The following is a 16,697-nucleotide window of genomic DNA, read 5'->3' as shown; positions in this document are numbered from 1 at the left end:
CGTTATTCGAACAACCTTTATAAAAAGATTTATGAAATGTTTGTTTTACAGTATTAAATTATTTCACTGTTACCGAATATAAACAGAAAAGTTGGGAAAGAAGTACAAATACGCACGCTGACGTGTAGGGTTTGATCTTTTGAAACAATGTTTATGCTTAGACGGTGTAATTTCAGAATTTTGCAAATAAATATACATAGATGAGAAGTAAAAGGAAAAGAAAGGGCTTATCATAAGAGAACTAGCTTAAACGAACATACACGTATAATGAAAACCGATGAGAGAAAATAGTTATATCGAATGCAATTACGTGTGCAAGGCCGTCGTGTGGATTCTTTTACTACGTTATTGGTCGCGTTGCTGGTAAGCTCGTGGATCACTGGAGTCACGTTACATAAGTTGACACAACGACGGTGACGGAACAACGAATGCAGACAGGAGGTGGGAGACTGGCAACCCGAGAATGTTATGTATATACTTCGTTTGCGGCTACCTCGCGCCTAAACTCTACTCCCGTCATGCATTTCAGTTGAACGCATCGAATCAAGTGTGTTTTCGCGATGCGCGACGATTCCACGCTGATTAAGTTGAAGCATAATACAAGTAATAAAAGAAACTATAAGTGACGAGCGTGTCTGTTCGAATATTTGTGCTTTCTTCTTTTGAAAGTTTCAAAGGGTCAAACTGCATATCCGGTATCGAGCGGCACCTCGGTAGGAAAGATTACATCGATTTATTCTGTCTTGGGACCCAATCGCGTGGTAAACAAAGAATTGTAGTTTGCGTGCACTGATCGGTGCCGGTAGAAACCGGTTCGGTTACAATAGTAGACATTAATGCGTAAAAGGGATAATATTTATGTTCGGTGGTACGTGTGGTACTCAGGACGATTCGAAGAATAGATGAAATTGATTAGAAATTGAATCAGAATAGAGAATCAGAAACATGACTGCTACAGAAGAAACTGAACCGCTAATTTCATCGAGAGACTCTGCTAGTTTTAGCGGAAGTAAATCACAAACGGTCTCGTACAATGCGATCTCAATGGTAAGCAATATTCAACCAAAATATTAATCTAGCAAAGTTTTTGCGTTATTCTTTTTTTATAGAAGAAATATTAAAAATCAGTCAGGCAATAGCTTGACCGATGAATAGATACGTGAACGAAGATTACGATCATGTACGTGGCTTCCTTCGTACTTGACAGCTTTCTCGGGATTATCTCTTTTCGTTTCATTTTAAGAATTTTAGATTCTGAATAAATGTATAGAAAAGCATCGAAGATACAGGGATAGGGATAGGGATGATAAAATAAAGTATAATATTTTGCTACTAAAGATCTTTTCTATAAATTGCATCACTTTCCCGTTTGATCGTAGGGAGAAGGAAATGGAAAAACAGCAGCATCGTGTAAGACAGCTTCCGATACATTGTCGTTCAAACTAAAGCCCATCTTACATTCTTCGAGTACAGTGGTAACGCCATTGATAGCGACGTTGATACCTCGTTCTACCGGCAGTATCGAAAACGAATCAATTACATACACATGGAGTGATTTGAACGTGTATGCTGCCAAAAGAGACGAGAAGCCATGGGACAGTCTTTTAAGGAGGAAGAAACCAGTCGAAAGAAGACACTTGTTGAAGGACGGTACGATTGTAATTATATACGCATTGACTAATATACTTATTAAAATACCTGATTAAGATATCGAAAGTTGAAAGGAAAAAGTGGGAAATATTAGAACTTGTGCGAAGCTATGGAAATCCATTACGTAGGTAGGATTGTTCTAGAGAGCAAAAAATTGGATCGATTAAAATTAAATTACAGTGTGTGGAGTAGCATATCCAGGCGAATTATTAGTAATTATGGGATCATCGGGTGCTGGTAAAACAACGTTACTGAATGCGCTGACGTTTCGTTCGGGTTCTGGGGTAACTGCATCCGGTGTAATGGCTGCTAACGGACGAAGAGTATCTTCTACGATACTGACATCGAGAACAGCATATGTGCAACAGGATGATCTATTCGTTGGCACTTTGACCGTTAAGGAGCATCTTCTGTTTCAAGCTATGGTTCGCATGGATCGAAGGATACCTATGGAACAGAGATTCGATCGAGTACAGCAAGTAATCAACGAGGTACGTCGAATGAGGGTATACAATATTATCTAGATAAACATACGTGCATAACTGTATGTATGTGTATGTAAACCCGTGTACCTGTGTATATTTATGACAGTTGCAACGCGTGATGAGTTAGCTGTTCTTCGTGGTTTTCAGCTTGCTCTGAGCAAATGCAAAAATACGGTGATCGGACAACCAGGTAGGATCAAAGGTCTTTCTGGAGGTGAAATGAAAAGGCTATCGTTCGCATCGGAAGTTCTTACCGATCCGCCATTGATGTTTTGCGACGAACCTACGTCAGGTCTTGATTCTTTTATGGCGCATCAAGTGGTTTCCGTATTGAAAACTTTAACTGGTAAGTCGATCGTACAGATAGATTCGATTGTAGATTGGATATACGAGTATGTGTATAAGAACGGTTAATGGGAGATAGCGGTGATGTCGTAGCGCGCGGTAAGACGATCGTCGTTACATTGCACCAACCGTCGTCGGAACTGTTCGCTCTCTTCGACAGAATTTTGTTGATGGCCGAAGGGAGAGTAGCTTTCATGGGCACAACATCGCAAGCTTGCACCTTTTTCGAGACGTAAGTAATCGACAGACGTGCATACATCTATACTTACGTATATCGAATCAGTGTTTTTATCTTTTTAAATAGCGTTGTTCTAAGTTCTAAGTTGTGTAAGTAGCGAAACGATGTTTCTAGACTCGGCGCTGCTTGCCCTAGTAATTACAACCCGGCTGATTATTTTGTTCAAATGTTGGCGGTCGTGCCAGGGCAGGAGACATCCTGTCGTCACGCGATAAATACCGTGTGCGACACATTCCAAAAGAGCGATCATGGTATTAAGATTGCATTGGAAGCGGAGGCAGTAAGCGGCGAATTCGAGGACTCTCTGCAAGATGCAAAGTACTCGAAAAATCGATCGCCGTATAAAGCAAGCTGGTGCGAACAATTTCATGCAGTTTTATGGCGTTCTTGGCTATCGGTTATTAAGGAACCGATCCTTATCAAAGTCCGCCTGTTGCAGACCGTCGTAAGTGCTTACTGTAACGAATACCACGTTGCAATCGATCGTAGGCAAAATTGGGTTCGTTTTAAAACGTGCTACGTATATTTATCGTTTCTTCCAGATGGTATCACTATTGGTCGGAATCGTTTATTTCGATCAACGGTTAGATCAAGACGGAGTAATGAACATCAATGGTGCTTTGTTTATATTTCTGACTAACATGACTTTCCAGAATGTTTTTGCCGTAATCAATGTAAGATTTATTTTATGTTAGTACATAAAGAAGAGAATAAGAAATTAGACGGATTGTTAATACGTATTCGTATACGTTTACGCGTATCACTTATCTTATGTTTAGGTTTTCTGCGCAGAGTTGCCGATATTTTTACGAGAACACCGAAACGGTATGTATCGTACCGATGTGTATTTTCTATGTAAGACACTCGCAGAAGCACCTATCTTCATCGCGGTACCGCTTCTCTTCACTATCATCGCTTATCCCATGATTGGATTGTACCCAGGGATCGATCACTTTTTCATTACCGCTGGTATTGTTGCGCTTGTCGCAAATGTTTCCACGTCTTTCGGTACGTTGTTTCCTTTTGATGTCGCATATGGTACAGTTGTACGTGCATTTAAAAATATACAGTGGTAGTTCTGTATGTAATTAACTATGGGAAAGTTTTCTTCTCCATTATTTTTTCTAGGCTATTTAATATCCTGTGTCAGCAGCAACTTATCCATGGCGCTATCTATCGGACCACCTGTGATAATACCGTTTCTGCTGTTTGGTGGATTTTTCTTAAATACAGCGTAAGGACGAACGTTCCATTAAATCTAACAAGTATTACACGATCTAATAAATATTATTTAATGTTGCATACACACATACACATACATATATGTATTATACACATGTCGATTTTACATCTTATTCACACAGGTCCGTTCCATCCTACTTTAAATGGTTCTCTTATTTATCTTGGTTTCGTTACGGTAACGAAGCTCTTCTTATTAATCAATGGTCGCAAGTAGAGTTTATAGAATGCACAAGAAGCAACGCGACTTGCCCTAAATCTGGTCAAATGGTTTTGCAAACGTTCAATTTTAAGCAGGTGCTTGTCATTTGTTATATTATATTTCACTTCGTATGCTTGTCGTTACGTATTTATATCTTCCTTTATACTTGTTCGTATATTCATGCTTGCTATACGGATATTCGTTGCTCATTGTTTTCGATTTTAGGAGCATTTCTGGACTGACATCGCCTGCCTGTTCGCCTTAATCGTTGCATTTCGTTTTTTGGCATTTCTGGCTTTACTGTCAAAGACTTGGACCAATTCCAAACAAAGATAGGAAAAAGAGTACGCAATTAAAAGTTACGTTTTATGATCGCTGCCAATCGTTGCTATGATATCAAGAACCTCGCACAAACAGTGCCGTTTTCGCCGGATAACGCTTCTTCGTAATGTTATTTATTCTATACGTTTATATACGACGAATGATTAATTTTAACATTTATTAGTTATCTATATCGTCATATTAAAATAATCCAAGTTATTTTATGTAATTTAATCGGATAATATCAAACGCAAATTACGTGTATATTTGTATTGTATATTATACGTATATTTATATTATATGTATATGCATGTATATTGCCTGTGTATAAAAATCTTGCATTTTTTCATTTATTTCTAAAAGATACACTAAACTAGCGCTACTCTGTACTACTGTTTTACAGCGAATAAAATGTTTTGGAAAAAATACGCATTGCCTTCTTTTCGATTACGTATTAGTGTCTATAATCTTCGTTCCGTTCCAGCCGTACGCATTTACCGCAAAGAAACGGAGAAAATATCAAAAACGAAGGACGAAAGAAAGTAGCGATATAGCCGTGAGATTATTCCGTCGATGTTTCCTGTTAACTTTTGCGGGTGACAAACGGTAGACGATAAAAAACAAGTACACCATAGTTGACCATCCTTCCAGGTTGAGACTCTGATATCGGTTAACAAACCGGTTGTTATTTACACCGTCCGACCGTGTATGCGTAAGAAAGAAATAGCAAAGAAACATAGTACATACGGATATATCTGTTCGATAATACACGTTAGAACATTCTTATACTGAAAGATATATTTTGCTTTAAATCTTGAAATTTCACAGACAAGCATATTCCGCGATACTTTCTGTTCTATCGAACTGCAAGCTATCGGAGCTTCGTGCTAACAAATTTCTGCACGATATCGCGAGTTAATTTTTCTTTGACTTTTAACTTCTTCCAACATCTCGCTAAACGTCTCGATTTTTCTAATTACCGACGAACATTGCGATAGAACGTAACGAAAAGACGTACTTGATTATTGCAAAGATCGAACGAAACTCTTCTCATAGTGATCGTATGTAGGAAATACTATCAGAAAGGGTGCCGTGGACGAGGAATTCTTACGGCTTCTACGAAACACGTATAAGGTTTCCATCTTCGATTACTGTAATACGTCTAATCTGGTTTCAACCCTCCTTAGTCACCTTCTATTTTATATTTCCTTACAACTGGTACAAGTTACAATTTAGTAGTAGGTAACCATTTACTAGTTGTCTCAGCAATTACATGGTATATTTTTCGTTTATTTGTACCTGAAAAAAGCATAACTACTAGAAATGACATTTTTTCAGTGATTGCTCGTTCTTACCAAGTGATTAAGATATGTATCATAAGATTCACAGTGAGAACCTCCGGTATTTTCATTCCATATATTAATGAAATAATTATCAAATAATAAGAATAATAGAAAAACCATGCAGATTATGCATATGTATATGTACGTTCCAAGGTTTTATTCAGCCGAGAGAATAGCGAAAAGCAGAACAGGTACGGGTCGAGTGGGAAGGCAAGAGCTATCGCGTAGCTGTGGGTTCAGTAACAATCTTATTTGTGGAGTAACTCGGTTCAATCGGCTGTCCGGTTGGTGGGTCGTTGGTGTTTTTAATAAAACAGTGTGATCGGTAGAAGATAATTAAGATCAAGATTTCTCATCGATCACGATGTATGTTTTAAAAGAAAATCAGTGGTTTTCCAAAACTCAAGCTCACCTTACGGAAGAGGATACGGTTTGTTTGCGAGGTGTGACGCTAACCTGGAGAGACCTTTCTGTATACGCAATGGATCGCGGACGAAAAAACATGTTCAAGCAATTAATCAATAATGGTGTGTAATCGTGGCTCTTATCGAACGTATTTGTCGTAAAATAAAGATCAAACAGCTATAATCGACGATATTTCCCGATTTCAGTGAAGGGTGCGGCCAAACCTGGCGATCTAACAGCGATAATTGGTGCAAGGTAGTGTTCTATTAAAAAATTTACAACAAATATCATCGAAATATAAATTATACGTATGACGCGTAAATTTCTATTCTTTCTTCCTTTTATTTTCCTTTCTTTCTTTTCCAGCGAGTTATCAGCTTATCGTCTCCGAAATTGTCTCTGAATCGTCTTTGAAAAACCCTGTATTATTTCTGACGATTTGGAATGACTCTCATCGGAAATGTATATTCTTTAGTTATCGTGTTACACTTCGAGTACCACTTTGAATCAATTGAATGGTTCAAAGTGTTTTTTTTTTTTTGACGATTTTAATAAAGAGTTAAATAAATCAAAATTTCTTGTCGTATGTTAACATTTTTTGTTGTGCTCATAATTTGCGATAATTAAGCTTCAACATCTTAAATACTTCTCGTACTTGTTTCAAACTTTTGTTTGAATTCAGTGGTGCTGGCAAAAGTTCATTGATGGCAGCGCTGGCTTTTCGCACCGGACGTAAGTCCTTCCTCTTTCCTCTTTTTCCTCGACATCGATACAATATTTTATCTTAGTTTCCGATTCTTCACAGCCGAACTTTTAATCCACGGTGATATACGAGCAAATGGAACGCCAGTCGATTCTTCTTACATGATGCATAACAGTGGTTACATGCATCAAGAGGATATATTTGTCGCAACGATGACAGTGATCGAACATCTTTGGTTTATGGTAGGTATACGATCCAGTACACACTTTTTGCCAAATTTGCTCGCGATTCTCTATCATTTTTCGATTTTTCATGCAGGCTCGAATGAAACTCGACGGACGTGTACAAGTATTAGACATTCGAAGAAAAATTGACAGTCTATTGAGAGACGTTGGTTTAACCAGCAGGCGCGATGTACGAATTGGTAGTAGCGACACCGACGACAAAGTATTATCTGGCGGTGAAAAAAAGAGGTTGTCCTTTGCCACGGAAGTATGATACAATCATCCCCTTTGTATAATATTTTATCTTCTTGCCTCGCTTTCAAACTTCCTTGATTATTATTTGTTCTTCGAACGTTCACTCGTTTTGCACATTTTCAGCTGCTTTTTCTCCTTTCCTTTGTATCGTGGTCGATTATCGTCATTTCCGACGACGCAACGTACTGACAGATATTATTTAGTTGTTAACAGATCCGAAAATATTGTTCCTGGACGAACCAACGACCGGGCAAGATTCGCATTCGGCAAACTGTTTGATATCTCAACTGAAATCGTTCGCAGCGAAAGGACGAACAGTGTTGTGCACCATCCATCAACCGAGTTCCACTATATTCAGTTGGTTCGATCGAATAATATTAATTGCCGAGGGTCGAGTTGCGTTTGCAGGTGGAATCGACCAGGCAGTGGAATTTTTTGCAAGGTACGTTTCTGTAATGTAAAACGATATTTTTCCATTAAACTGATTCATTTTTCAGTCAGGGATACGAATGTCCGCGGAAATACAATCCAGCAGACTTCCTAATAGCGATTGTGGCTACGGGCTCGAAGAACGAGAATGGTGAAGAAATAGCTCACGAGATATGCGATGTTTTCTCAACTAGTAAAGCATATAACGAAATCGATCGTATATTAGAAACGCAGATGCAATCGATGCATTCTGTGAATGTAAGCGATCATCTTTTTCCTTGCCTTTTAGTCCGTGTAATAATAAGACACGAAGTAACAATCTCTTTGTATTATCACTTCAGTCTAGATCCGAATTACTTTCTGACGACAAATTTATTACGTGAGTATTCGAGAAAATTTCAAGTATCTACTGATCGCTGTTTAACGTCCTTGTTTATACACGTATGTCTGTATATTATGACTATTTAATATAGAAGAAAAGAAGCGCGATATTGTTCACGGCTTTACTGGTTGATTTATCGACACTTTTTGCAAGTTCTGAGAGATCCATCGGTACAAATTATTCGAATACTTCAGAAAGTGGTAAGTGATTTTACATGTGCAAACCATAGCGAAATATTTGAAAAGATAAAGGAGAATTTAGTACCGTATAGCATAGCGTATACAGTCATAATGAGTTAATAATTAAAGCTATGATGACAAATTGAACAGAGTGTGGCGACAATCGCTGGTCTGTGCTTCGTGGGTGCTGTAAATTTTGATCAGCTTGGAATTCAAGCTACGCAAGGTGTCATTTTCATCTTGGTGTCTGAGAACGCATTTTTTCCAATGTACGCTACATTAGCCCTGATACCGCAGGAGCTACCGCTTCTTCGAAGGGAGTACCGAGCTGGGATGTACCCGGTTTATCTGTACTATGCTGCGCGTATACTTTCTTTGGCAAGTAAAGAATCATTAGCAATTACCTCGCACAGTCTTATACTAAAAGGAAATTATTTAAAAACTAAATGCATGAATTCCAGATACCTGGTTTAATAATAGAGCCGCTATTATTTGCGACGATCATATATTGGTTAGCTGGATTGCGAGATAACGTCGAAACTTTTGGGTTCACGTTACTTGTGCTCCTACTTACTATAAACGTATCGACTGCGTGCGGTAAAGCAATTTATCTATACGATAAAACTAAAAGTTGGACTAAAAGAGAATCTAAGGGGAGAATTAAGCGGTATTGACGGAAATTTGTTTCAGGGTGTTTCTTTTCAACGGCATTTGAGAGCGTACCATTAGCGATGGCTTATTTAATACCGTTCGACTATATTCTTATGATTACTATGGGTCCCTTTCTCAAACTAGGGTACTTTTAATTACGGCTTATATTCTAGCTCTAGGTGGTAAGAAAAGATAGCGAGGAAAAAGGAAGAACACTTTTCTGTGTGCATGCAAGTGACGTGCATGTGCTTGCGTGCAAAAATGAATTAATTGGAAATATGTCAGTTAACTCACTAACTTATTTCAGATCGTTACCGTTATACATCCAATGGATTAAATACATTTCTTGGTTGCTACACTCCAGCGAAGCACTTTCCATTCTACAATGGAACGGTGTGCATAACATATGTAAGTTTCACTTTGATAATTTGTATAGAGGATAATATATACGTAATAGCTCTTCAATACATATGGTTATGATTAGTATTATACTGTAAAATGTATGTCAAATGGTAACATTGGACCGTTACTTTTCTAAATCTGCAGCTTGTGAAACAACTGATCCTGAATTACCTTGCATCACCGAAGGGATCGATGTGCTACATCGTTACGACTTTGATGAAACTAATTTTTGGATGGACATGCTGTCAATGATCGTTATTTATCTCGTTTTTCACATCCTTGCCTGCGTTTGTCTATGGAATCGTTGTAGATGCAAATGAGAAAGTACTATATCACGATATCGACTGCCATGCTGACTTGTTTGTATTCGTTTAAAATATATTTATATATATATTCGTTTAAAATATATTTATTTATATATATAAAATATATTCGTGTATTAAATAATAGTAACAATAAAATATGGTTTTAAAATTCAAAGTGGAAAAACACCGATTGTATTTTCGACCAATCGCGGGGAGACGCAATCGCGAGGAAACGCGTTAACGGGAGTCGTAAATTCCCGTTACGATTATAATAATCGACGCCGCGAATAAATCGATCCCCTGATTTCCGTTGAGATAATAGGGGTGGTTGAGGTGGTACAACGCTGCGATTCAGAGGATTATAAAATTTATATTTCCAACAACTTTGTACAGAAGATAGTTACACTGAGGCGTATGTATAAGTTAAGTAAGTGATTGTTTTAAGGATAGAAATGATATGTTGACTATTCTAACGATGAAGAATAAGCGAAGTTCGTTCTTATGTGATTACGGAGGAAAACTCGAAGGCTGTGTCTTTTAAACTAAGGACGTGGATTCGTTGTTCACACTTTTCGTTAGGACAGTGAGGGTAACGATCCGCGATGCTCATTGGTTATAGCCAATATTAATAAGTGAAGATTGGAAGAGGAAGCCTCCTACCGACGTGGCTCGGGGGTAACCAACGTGCAATAAACCCAAGGACTGTTTTAAATACCAGTTATAAACCGAAAATACTTGCAGGATTAAAGGTTCCTGCAAGCTAATAAGATTCGGTTTATGGTGGGGTCTTATTGGGGTTTATTAAGCGTTTGTCGAATGGGGCTTGAGCCTTGACGGTCAGACACTGAATGATGTCGCACGGACCATTTCACGCGACGTAACACCGATGTCGAAAGAAATTGCGTACTATTTCAGTATACATATGTATAATTATGTGTTTATAAAGGTTTGAGGATTATGTTCCATGTTTCTATCTCCGTGTATCTATCGCATAATTCATCTCAAGTTACATACATCTCAAGTAATACATACACACCGATAGTGTGACATTACTATTTAATATTCATTTGTGAACTACTTAATATTCATTTATAAGAGGAAAGAATAAAAAATAACAGATGGGAAAAGGAATCGAGGAGAAGAAAAGAAAAAAAAATGCTACAAAAGGATATGGAAGGTTTGAGTAGCGAAGGAAGAAGGTGAAAAGAGGAAAAGGAAGCGTGGGAGGGTGGAAAAATGAACGTAAATAAATAAAGAAGCTTAAAAGAGAGGAAGAAAAGGGAAATAAATCTGACGGCAAAAAGAAAAAGCAAATAGCTATGCTTCAAATGTAAAAGCAAATAATTTTGCGAATATAAAGAGTGAGAAAATGGAAGAAGAATAAAGGAAAAAATGAGACAAATGTGTGAATCCTAGTGCTTTTAATCATTTAGTCTATAGACATATCTGTGCTGACATTAGACTAATACGTTTGATAGCGCTATTTCTAAAAGAAAACTACAAAAAAATAAGGGAGTATATATAAAGTAAAACGAAATGAATAATATTGCTTACTATAATATTATGAATGTACCTCTAACGTGTATCAAGGAAAATAAGATAAATGATAACTTTGGACCTAGCCACTTAAGTTTCGTTAATCCTCAATTGACTTGAATTTGTAAGAACTGAGGTGCAAGAAACATCGGGTAGTTCGAAATCATCATCCGAGAGACAGCATTCGAACAATTGTGATGTTGATTTTTCGATCATTGACATCGATACTGATGATAACTCGTTCGATGGAATAAACGATGGGGATGGAATAGTTTTATCGATGATAGGGCCTGTAGAAGCACAGGCTTCCAGAAACTGTTTATGAAATTGTACATAATCCGACGATAACGAAATTTTGTCAGATTTGTTCGAAATATCTTCAATTGGTACTAAATAAGAAGATGTAGGATCGATCGAATTGAACGAGTGATTCGATGACATGGAATACTGGTTATGTTTTATGCTGGACGAATCATTCTCAAAATTAAGAGTTTCACTTTGTATCTGATGTGCCTTCATTGAGGTATCGGTATCTGTAGTATTAGATAAGACAAGAGGAATCTCTTTCGACCTGGTATTTGTAGAAATTGCAGTTTCATAGGTATCGTGTCGTTCCGTTTCATTAGAATTTTTTCCAGAATATATGATGTTCTTTCTGTTGGATACGATATCTTCTACATATTCATTTTCATTGCTTTTCTGTGTATGGATATCCTTTTTATTGCCTTTCTGTGTGTCGATATCCTTTTCATTGCTTTTCTGTGTGTTGATGTCATTTTCATTTGTCGTTTTCTTTTCTTCTTGTACAGTGTCTTTGCAATCTTGATGTTTCCAAAGATTTACGAGGCGCCGGATAAGTGAGATCACTTGCTCCTGATGAAACGTTTCAGTCTCTAAAAGCTCGTACAACCTAACTAGAATGCTATAACATGTTTTTTCCCATACACTCGATTTCGCTGTGACTTGATCCGTAACCTACCAGAAATAATCATACGTTTGCACAATAGGAATAATAATAATAGAGAGGAGAGAAAGAGAGAGAGAGAGAGAGAGAGAAAGTAATAGTAATAGGAATAATACGATAGGAATTAACAGACGATAAATACCATTCGTTCAGAACCATATCTTCGTGCCTTTTCCGTAACTGCCTTTGGCAAACCAGATAATTCAGCTAAAAAGATGCCATAATCGTCAGAATATGCTGCCACACCGGATTTTAATCGATGAGTATAGGTTAATCGGTGGGAACAATTATCAGTTTCCGGTCCTCGAACGTTTGTCGTTTCAAAATGTAGACTGAAATATGATAATTTAAGGTGTTATTTTATGAAAAAGTCAAAGATAGATAATTACATATTTTTAGAGTAAGTAAAGTATGAGAGAGAGAGAGAGAGAGAGAGAGAGATTTATCGCTACTAAATCTACATGGAAAAGAATCATACTTTGTCACATTATAATATAGATCTGCTAATTTCGTTAGATAAGAAAAATGAGTTGCAGCAAAAATAAAAGCAGTTGTATTCAAAAGTTTTTCGCATATGGCCCAAGCGATTGAAGCGCCTTCTTCGATAGCAGTACCCTTACACAACTCATCCAAAATGATGAGCGATCTTGCCGTAACACAACGTAAAATATACTGAGCTTCTTTCATCTGCATGATAAAAAATTGATTGTTTAGTGCAATTAGAAAAAATGCATTTGACATTGAAGTAGTACTATTTACTTCGAGAGCAAACGTGGAAGCGTTGCATTCGATATCATCGCGGATAGCTATCTTGCAGAATATGAGGTCTGTAATGCGAAACATCGCTTTCTTGGCTGGTACAAAACAACCAATCTGTGCCATTATATGCAACAAAACAATTTGTTTAAGATAAGTCGACTTGCCACTCATATTAGGTCCAGAAATTACATATAGATTCCGCGGTATCGATGCATTCTGTAACACGAAAGGGAATAAGAAAGGTAATCGTAAGGTAGACATTTCTGGTACTCGGTACATGTGTATGTATATCGAAGTAAAAGAAATTACAACATCATTAGGTATGGGACCATCCAGACTAAAAACATCCATTATTGGATGTCTTGATTCAACTAATTCCAATTTGGATCCAAACAATGGTCTCGTATATGTCTGAAGAGAACTGACTTGAGCAAGGGATGTTATCAGGTCCAGCTCTGCGACATCTGCATTCAATTGGAACATACTGCCAATGTATTCTCGAATATTTTGTAGCAAGTTACCGAGAAGTCTGTTTATAGAAAAATAATGTATTTCATTACGCATATATAACGCATTGAAAATTCATCGCAGATTAACTAGTATAAAAATTCTTTTTCGATCGTTCGATACCTACACGTTACTCATTAAGTGCAATTCCTCACATGCAATTGTACATTGTTGACTCAATGTTACAAGCGCATTGGTAGTCATCGTATACGTTCGTTTATTCTTCCGTACCTAAGTGTTGCATCATCATCCGATTATATTCTCATTATATTATACGTTATCGTTCAAAACTGCTATGTAATAACAATACTTGAAAATATATATTTACCTCTATGAATTCGGATGGTAGATTAAAGTTTTCGGTATTTAAACTTCGCGGCAATATCGCTTGAATATGATAGCCCAGAGAAGCGTTACAGTTTAGAGACAAAGTTAATTTGTGTTTGGATGCCAAATTTTCCACCATAGCTACCGGAAGGAAAGGAACACGAATGGGTCATTTTACATATAAAGGTCTCTTATTTCTTTTCTTTTTTTAGGACGCGAACATAATTTTATTTACTAACTTTTCATATCATCTATTAATTCGCAATAGGTTTGTCGAGCAACATCCAACAGATCGCTAATTCCTGCTTTGATAGCAAAGCAACGTTGCATATTCGAAGATGTGTATCCAGTTACCGATCTCGCATCTGGATGTATAGTTTCGACAATCTTTTCTCGCATTAACCGAAATTCGTCTCTTTCCAGTTTCTAAAGGGTAATAAAAAAATAGAGAGGATGACAACGATACACGCACGTACGATGATAAGACACGGTGGGAAATTTACACGAACCTTTTGAATTCTGCGCAAGAGGTCGCTCTCACCAGCTAATAATATCTTCCCAAGTTCGGGTATGACGTCTAATAAATTTTTCAATAATAAAACGTAATTTAAATTGTGCTCTGCATTTTGCACGCTGTTTTCGTGCATAACTGGCATCGTCGATAAAGCCAGAAGTCTATCAGCGCCATAAAGTCGTCGTATGATGGGCTACAAGTTTCAAAATGGGGAAAAAACTGAAGCTGAATAACAGGACGATATGATAAAATCGAATATCAGAAAGAAATAATAAAATTTGAACCTGGATTAACGCACGTAACGAAGAGTTGGATACCAGTTCGGTAACGGCGGCTTGTCGTTCGAGAATCACGAGTTCTTCACAAGGGGGTTGAAGTATGTTCGAGCGTAAAAGTTTCCTACCCATTGGCGTTAAACAACGATCCAAGCTACCTAATAAACTGATATTTCGTCGACCACATTGCGACTGGACTAACTCTAAGCTTTGTGCGCTTTCCAAATCTACGAGTATGGAGTCAATAATATTTTCTATTATATCTTCTACAACTAGTTCTTTCTATCCATACAATCACCATTACCTATCATAGTAGCGTTCGGTGATCCTTGAAATTCGATTTTCATCGATTTTGGAGTGTAAATAATACGTTGAGTGTATTCGACGTATTTCACTAGTGCTGCAGCCGCGGCTAATGCGTAATATCTGTAATCATGCATTAACGTGTATTCGACTTTGAAAACATTAAGACCATGTATCAAATTTATATTGTCGTTATTACGCTTTTTATTATTAGATGCGTAAAAAAGAATGGAGGATGATACATGTACATATATTATGCATAATCACATTATTATCGACCGAAAGTAACGTTTACTTTTGTTTAACGAATAATTCCACCGAGGAGTATTCAGGGTTGCAAAGTGATTTGATTCGTTCCAGTCCGACTGTGTCATTGAAGTGTACACGAGATATTGCGGTTAGCTCTACTTCAGGAAATTTCTCCATTATCGAATTGTAAAGGGCACTTTTTCCCGTGGTACGTTCGCATATCGTGTCTGGCATCAAAACCTACAATATTCAAACCGCTATCATCATTGGTTCGCCCCTCGAACACAGTCGATTACACATAGTATTTCATTCAAAGAATCAATTCAATTAATTTTAGTCGTGAAACCTTTTTAAATCTAATACGGTGATAGATGGAAATATGTATGTATTCAAAAGCACTTACTTCCATTGGATCGAATAAATACAATTTGCTTAACGCGTTAATATAAGTCTGGGCATCGCTGATCTGACAAAGAATCAAATGTGGACATCGGATATTCAACGCGGCCATCCCTACTTCCGATCTCGCATCACCTCGGCCGGTTGTTATGGCTGTTCGATCGAATCATATTACACTTAGTTAATTATTTATATGTATAATTATCCGGAAAGTGAATAAAGAGAAAAAGAAGAGAAAGAACAACTAACCGAGAATTGTACCACCAGAAGCAGACTCGAGCAAGCTCGAACAAGGACCAGTGGTAGTTTTTGTTGCAGATCTAATTGTAACAATGGCCGAATGGCATTATCGATAAGGAACAGCGTATGTGATCATTTGATCACGAACCGTTCAAACCGTTTCATTCGAGGCTTACCTGGAGACGCAATAACGCGATGTACTGGTTAATAAAGAAGATGGCACTGGAGCATTACGAAATTTCGGACTTTTGGAATAGCCGTCCGAAGTGGTAGCTGTTGATTTCCAATTGGTTCTCCTTCGCTTTGTCTTCATATCAAATTTCCTATCTGCAAGGATATACGTACATATCGGAAAGAAAAATGGAAGAAAGATGAAAAATAGGAGAGGATTGATAAAAAATCGTGCGGAAAAATGATTGGTTATATCGGAGAGGAAATTCTTCTCTGGTTATACGTATTCGCAACAAAATCGCTACGTACGATCTTTCGTTAACGGATGGTTGAATTCTTGCAAGAATCGTGCTTCATGTTGTTTTCTTGGTGCATTTAAAGCTGTTTCAGTTCGTATTACGTTCATATTCCTTGGATCGATCGAAAAATCAAGGTGAAATGTGCAACAACGAGTTTGAAAATGGAAGGCAAATAGATACGTAAGACTGCGCGCGCCATCTACATTCTTTTTGGAGAAAAAATTTGGCGATTCCAAAGGTATGTACCGGTTCGGGGCGAGTCGATAATTGTCAGTTGTTTAACTTATTCGCTTCGTTTGGATCGAACACGCGTCAAAAACCGCTTCTAAACGCATTTAGCTACGGCTCACCTTACTTCGCTTACTTGCCTCGCCGAATGAGAGACGGTTTCGTGGG

General features: G+C 37.5%; 3 protein-coding genes across 5 annotated transcripts; 2 read left to right on the top strand and 1 right to left on the bottom strand.

Annotated features, from left to right (window-relative positions):
• The first annotated feature begins 509 nt into the window (after positions 1 to 509).
• Positions 510 to 4,795, top strand: LOC126863958 (protein white-like). Of its 2 annotated transcripts, XM_050614751.1 has the most exons (11): positions 511 to 1,047; positions 1,380 to 1,650; positions 1,831 to 2,141; positions 2,283 to 2,481; positions 2,574 to 2,712; positions 2,833 to 3,163; positions 3,261 to 3,392; positions 3,498 to 3,726; positions 3,847 to 3,952; positions 4,083 to 4,254; positions 4,385 to 4,795. In XM_050614751.1, exons 1-11 carry the CDS (start codon positions 946 to 948, stop codon positions 4,493 to 4,495), a joined length of 2,103 nt encoding a protein of 700 aa, XP_050470708.1. In that variant the 5' UTR covers positions 511 to 945; the 3' UTR covers positions 4,496 to 4,795. The 2 variants fall into 2 exon arrangements, with proteins under 2 accessions (XP_050470710.1, XP_050470708.1); XM_050614753.1 differs by lacking the exon at positions 4,385 to 4,795 and having other exon boundaries at positions 510 to 1,047; positions 3,847 to 3,983; positions 4,083 to 4,221.
• Positions 4,796 to 5,773: 978 nt separating this feature from the next.
• On the top strand, positions 5,774 to 9,837 carry LOC126863960 (protein scarlet). 2 transcript variants are annotated; one of them, XR_007689030.1, is made up of 14 exons: positions 5,774 to 6,350; positions 6,435 to 6,483; positions 6,911 to 6,960; positions 7,034 to 7,173; positions 7,250 to 7,423; positions 7,614 to 7,852; positions 7,908 to 8,097; positions 8,181 to 8,218; positions 8,313 to 8,421; positions 8,551 to 8,778; positions 8,862 to 8,997; positions 9,091 to 9,233; positions 9,359 to 9,459; positions 9,598 to 9,639. XR_007689030.1 is itself a non-coding variant. In XM_050614755.1 (14 exons), the coding sequence occupies exons 1-14, from the start codon at positions 6,188 to 6,190 to the stop codon at positions 9,771 to 9,773; spliced, it is 1,899 nt and encodes a 632-aa protein (XP_050470712.1). In that variant the 5' UTR covers positions 5,774 to 6,187; the 3' UTR covers positions 9,774 to 9,837. The 2 variants fall into 2 exon arrangements, 1 of the variants encoding a protein (XP_050470712.1); XM_050614755.1 differs by having other exon boundaries at positions 9,091 to 9,196; positions 9,598 to 9,837.
• Positions 9,838 to 9,881: 44 nt separating this feature from the next.
• LOC126878421 (mutS protein homolog 4-like) lies at positions 9,882 to 16,533 on the bottom strand. The gene is made up of 16 exons (XM_050641189.1): positions 16,312 to 16,533; positions 16,008 to 16,158; positions 15,841 to 15,911; positions 15,596 to 15,744; positions 15,239 to 15,432; positions 14,945 to 15,066; positions 14,650 to 14,867; positions 14,361 to 14,558; positions 14,091 to 14,277; positions 13,853 to 13,992; positions 13,652 to 13,755; positions 13,327 to 13,546; positions 13,018 to 13,233; positions 12,737 to 12,945; positions 12,401 to 12,590; positions 9,882 to 12,269 (listed from the first exon to the last, which is right to left on the bottom strand). The coding sequence occupies exons 1-16, from the start codon at positions 16,406 to 16,408 to the stop codon at positions 11,385 to 11,387; spliced, it is 3,351 nt and encodes a 1,116-aa protein (XP_050497146.1). The 5' UTR covers positions 16,409 to 16,533; the 3' UTR covers positions 9,882 to 11,384.
• Positions 16,534 to 16,697: the final 164 nt, after the last annotated feature.

This window comes from Bombus huntii, chromosome 3 (assembly GCF_024542735.1).
Source record: "Bombus huntii isolate Logan2020A chromosome 3, iyBomHunt1.1, whole genome shotgun sequence".
Taxonomy (NCBI): domain Eukaryota; kingdom Metazoa; phylum Arthropoda; class Insecta; order Hymenoptera; family Apidae; genus Bombus; species Bombus huntii.
Note: the sequence above shows the minus strand (reverse complement) of the source record. Positions and strands in the feature narration are given on the sequence as shown.

Coding starts and splice junctions, on each gene's coding strand:
- LOC126863958 (XM_050614751.1), top strand. CDS start 946: ATGACTGCTACAGAAGAAACTGAACCGCTAATTTCATCGAGAGACTCT. Junction 2,713..2,832: donor GCTTGCACCTTTTTCGAGAC/GTAAGTAATCGA, acceptor CGATGTTTCTAG/ACTCGGCGCTGCTTGCCCTA. Junction 3,164..3,260: donor TCCGCCTGTTGCAGACCGTC/GTAAGTGCTTAC, acceptor CGTTTCTTCCAG/ATGGTATCACTATTGGTCGG.
- LOC126863960 (XM_050614755.1), top strand. CDS start 6,188: ATGTATGTTTTAAAAGAAAATCAGTGGTTTTCCAAAACTCAAGCTCAC. Junction 6,351..6,434: donor CAAGCAATTAATCAATAATG/GTGTGTAATCGT, acceptor TCCCGATTTCAG/TGAAGGGTGCGGCCAAACCT. Junction 7,174..7,249: donor TCGAACATCTTTGGTTTATG/GTAGGTATACGA, acceptor TTTTTCATGCAG/GCTCGAATGAAACTCGACGG.
- LOC126878421 (XM_050641189.1), bottom strand. CDS start 16,408: ATGAACGTAATACGAACTGAAACAGCTTTAAATGCACCAAGAAAACAA. Junction 14,559..14,649: donor CGTTACGTGCGTTAATCCAG/GTTCAAATTTTA, acceptor TGAAACTTGTAG/CCCATCATACGACGACTTTA. Junction 13,756..13,852: donor TACCATCCGAATTCATAGAG/GTAAATATATAT, acceptor TGCAACACTTAG/GTACGGAAGAATAAACGAAC.